General features: G+C 35.1%; 1 protein-coding gene across 1 annotated transcript; it reads left to right on the top strand.

Moving 5' to 3' along the window:
• On the top strand, positions 2,351–2,755 carry LOC109835291. The gene has a single exon (XM_020403273.1). The coding sequence runs from the start codon at positions 2,351–2,353 to the stop codon at positions 2,753–2,755; it is 405 nt and encodes a 134-aa protein (XP_020258862.1).

The following is a 4,826-nucleotide window of genomic DNA, read 5'->3' as shown; positions in this document are numbered from 1 at the left end:
AACTGTATATCTGTGTTCAAACATTTATTTCTCTCAAATGAGAAATGATTTTTCATAAATTCTTTCTCTAACATGTTCTTCTACATGTCTAGAATCTTATCTCAAAATTTTATAATTTTTAGAGTTGATTTACTATTTTTAATTGATTTTACAAAGCTGGATATATAGTACTACAGTACCCACGGTCGACCGCGCTACAGTACGGTCGACCGACGAACTCTCTGGAAGTTTTTCTTCTGTTTTTTGTTCTTCGCGGTCGACCGCCGATTTGACCATTGGCCTCTAACGGCTAGTTTTTTAGAGCCGTTGCTGAGTTATTTTTTGGTCTTTTCTTGTTTTTCTTTGGCTTTGGGTTGTTGTCTTGAGTTCTTATAAATACCCATCATCCCTCAACACTTAATGTAACCCAAGAGAATGTTTTAAAGATTTTTAAAAATATTTTAAGCTTGTTTTAAGCTTGTTTAAGGGTTTGGTTTATGAAGAAAGTTTTACAAGAGCTTGAGGAGATTATCAATTGTATTTTGGGCATTCAATCCATCTCTCTCTCTTGTCATCTAGAGAAGTTTTCCTAAACTCAACTCTAGCTTTTATTTATAATTATTTATTGATTATCATTTCTATTAAAGCTAGTTTTATATTAAGTTTAGATTTGATTTTACTCATTGTTACACACACCCACTTGAGCTTATTGTATTTGCATACATAGTATAATAGGGTTGTGAGAGATTGTAACAATGAGTTGTGCTTAATTAAGTTCTCATCTATCGTAGAGAACAAATTTATATTTGTTACATTGTGAGTGGTGTAAGGTTTTCGGTGAGCTAGAAAATCGAGTGTGTTGTGAAGTTTTCGGTGAACTAGAAAACCGAGTGTGAGAAGTGAATGTTGTTCGGTGAGCGTTGAAAACCGACACTGTGAGGTGTAAACGTTATTCGGGTGAGCGTAGAAAACCCGGTTGTGATAGTGGATTTCTCCTCGGAAGTGGGGAGCGGAGACGTAGGACGGAAGGTCCGAACTCCGTGATCATATCGTGTGTTTAAGTTTGCTTTGGCGCACTTAATCTTATGTTTATATTTCTTGTCGTCATTGTCCATAGCTCATTCTTTTTATCATTCACTATCTAGTTCATATTGTTTACCCTTGTATTAGTTTACATATCCTTGCATATATCATTTTGTATATCTCTTTGGTAGGATATATCTTTTGTTGTTCATATTGCTTATCCTAGCTCATATATCTTGTTGTATTTCATACTTGCTAGGATAATTTGTTAATTAGTTTTAATTGGTATTTTAAGACCCTAATCACCCCCCCTCTAGGGTCTAACATATTTAAGAGGAGTTGAAGATCATAAATAACAATGAAGTTTAAGGATGCAAATACAAGAAAGGAGAGTTCTTTATTCTAGGGTTTGCAAGAGAGTTGATCGAATCCTATGAGCCTCGTTTAGATTCTTCTCAACACACTTTTCATCAGAGTTTGATTTAGCAAAAAGGAGTAACCAGATCCTTACATCACTACATCGCTTCTTCATAGATCTTCATTTTTATCAGTTTGAAGAATGATTTACTAAAGGGCTATAATATTGTTTTATTTGTTCTTAATTATTTTTTAGGTTGTATTTTAAACTTATGAGCTTGACGGCGTACTCAAGACCGGGTAATTAAGGGTTGGACTAGCTAGGGCTAGATTTAACGGCATACTCGAGTCAGGGTAATTGGGGTTGGGATAGCTAAGGCTAGGTTTCTTCCGTTCATTATGAAGAGTTAGGTTAATGATTGTTTTTGGGTAGATTCTAGGTTGCAATCTTTGAAGCCTATTAAAATGGGTTATGATTCAGGTGAACTCTGATCATACTAAGGAAGGCCCTTCGTGAAAAAAATAATGGACATAGAATTTCTATCTGAACCACAATAAAAATCTTGTGCGTTCCTATGCTAGTTTGCTTTTTATTTTTTGTTTATTATATTTTCAGTGCATTTTTTGTGTTTATAGCAATCATATTCAACCTCCCGTCTAGGCTTGCATCCTAATTCTTACAAGTGGTATCAAAGCCTCATTATCCATATTTAGGTATCATAATCTAGGGTATAGATATCAAGGCTTACCACCGCTTTAGCTTTTCCTAAAGGACATGCCATCAATTGTCCCTCACTTTGTGTCGGCACCAATTATGCATATTGGAAAGTACACATAAAAGTCCTTTTATTATCTACTTATTTTGATATTTGGGATTGTGTTGAACACTGGTAATCGGCCTACTGAGGATGAAGAAGGAGTTTTTGCTGAAATTCCTATGGATAAATGGACCCCTTAACACAAAAAGAGTTACTCTCGTAATTCAAAAGCTATGAATGCTTCATATTGCTCTCTTACTGCTGAAGAGTTTAACCATGTCTCTAATTGTATTACTGCACAAGAAATTTGGAAGATACTAGATATTACTCATGAAGGAACTTCGCAGGTAAAAGAGGTCAAGCTTACAATGAAGGTAAGAAAGTATGAAAACTTCAAGCTGAAGGCCTCGGAGAGCATTCAGGACATGTTCACACGATTCACTAACATTGTAAACAAATCGAAAGCCTTGGGGAAGGAGAATGAAAATGAGAAGCTATGCAGAATGATACTCTTTTCTCTATCTCGTGATTGGGAACCTAAGGTAACTGATATTGAAGAATTTATACCCATTGATGATATGTTCATTATAACATCTTACTTAGTAAGGATGTTATGCATGAACAATAATTTCATCTAATAATATAGTGTCATCAAGAAGTGATTTCTCAATGTAAGTAAATAATATCAGAGAATATTTTGGATAGGTTTAACTTAAAATTATATTATGAAAGTTCAAAACTGAATTATACAACACTTACGTTATTTCTAAACCAATCCAAAAATTCTTTATTATGTTTCTTCTGAATATTATGAGCTGCGTTCCTATTAGTTATTTTATTCTTAAGCTTCTCCAGATGTCGCCTATTAATACAATATATAAGATTTTATTGGTAAATTAAAAGTAAATGAACATATATCATCTATATTACTAATTTCATTTGTTACCTTCGGTAGTCATAGAAAATATCAAGATTTTCCAATACATATGCATGAATTTGATCTAAGTAAGATCTTGGATATTTTTCACCCTTCTTATCCTTATTTGGTGCTTGATGTGTTGTTTTCTTCTTGTGCATGTAATGTCATGCAAACACAAAGCATTTATTGGCCACATATCCTTTAGCTATCAAACCCTCCGAACGAGCTCGATTGCGAACATTGTGTTTCATGAAACCCAAGAAAGCATTAATTATTATGAAGTACATATAAGAAATGCATATATAATTAATGAAGTAATGAAACTCCTAACCTTTTAATTAGATACATCCAACGGTAAGTAACAAGACTTGCATTTCTGGCCTCTCTTGCTAGATTTTGGGTAATATGGAGCATGATTTTAAAAAATGAAGGAGGAAATATTACTTCCATATTGCATAGAGTTACTCAGGTTTCGGCTTCAAGTTTTTTAATTCATCCATATTTATAATTCATCCACATCCCAATAATAATCTTTGACGCTTCTTTCTCCAAATGTTATGGAGTGCAATCAGGAGCAATTGATGAAGAATGATGTAGTAATCATGAGTCTTCAGACCTAAGAGTTTCATCTCTTGCACCTGAATATTGTTTAATATGTTAGTAGAGTAACCATCTGGTGACTTATAACTCGAGAGCAACCACCTTCAATTAAACCAATGACAACTCTTTCGTTTATGCGGCAATTGAAGGGCTTTAAATTCTGGACCACATATAGGACAATCTTGCTTGCCCTTCGTAGACCAACAGAACAGATTAGCATAAACCAAAAAATTATTAATCATCCACATTAGAATAGTACGTAATCTAAATGACTCTTTAATATAGGCATCATATGTCAGTATACCCTTAATCGCGGAATTATTAAGAGTGTGTTGTGAAGAAGACGATAGAAAAAAACAAGAACAATTCAATTTTAGGCGAAGGAAAATACATTTTCTAGATTATGAGAATAATAGATTACCAATCCCTCTCTCTCATAATCTCTCTAGAATTAGGAACAATACCCTAATTCTCTCTAAACCCTAATCTCTTGATTAGAATCTCACCTCTTATATCTTTCTCTGATTTCTCTCTAGATCAAAACTGATCTCTCTTAGATCTAATCTCCTTAGATCTATATCTCTAATAATCTCCTCCATTTAGAGACACTAAACAATCTCTTTTTATAGAGTTTACAACGTGGATGACAAACTTGTAAATAAACAAGCTCAATCAAATCAAGAAATTGTGTCAATCAGGAGTCCTAAAACATCAAGAAACCCGACGCGGTTGACCGCGACATGTGGCGTGGTCGACTAGACATAGTCCAGTCTCAAACCCTGCACCATACAGGTTAGCGGTCGACCGTGCATGTTGCCGTGGTCGACCGGCCAGAGTTCTGCCAGTTTTTCCTGTTCTCTGTGTTTCGCTCCTTCTGACTTCTTTCATCACCTTCTACTGCTCCATTCATGCTCCTATTCCCAAGATATCATGAGAGTCGTCTATCCTAAAGCTCGCATGAGGATCACTAAGTTCCTGAAGCAGAGAAGAAGATACACCCGTATCATGGCTCCCCTCTTTAGGAACTTGAAGTTCCGTTCAAGTTAGAACTTTAACTGAGGAAACTCTTGGGCCCCTCCATCTTTGTTACCTTCAGTCATCTTCTTCTTCCTTAATCTCTGGACTCCTTCCAAAGGAATAAGGATCTCACCAAACTTCTTGTATTACGATCGAGTAAGGACCATACGCAG

This window comes from Asparagus officinalis, chromosome 3 (genome assembly GCF_001876935.1).
Source record: "Asparagus officinalis chromosome 3, Aspof.V1, whole genome shotgun sequence".
Taxonomy (NCBI): Eukaryota; Viridiplantae; Streptophyta; class Magnoliopsida; order Asparagales; family Asparagaceae; genus Asparagus; species Asparagus officinalis.
This window is presented reverse-complemented; position numbering and strand designations above follow the sequence as displayed.

Excerpts from the sequence above, each read along its gene's own strand:
- LOC109835291 (XM_020403273.1), top strand. The coding sequence starts at position 2,351 with ATGAATGCTTCATATTGCTCTCTTACTGCTGAAGAGTTTAACCATGTC.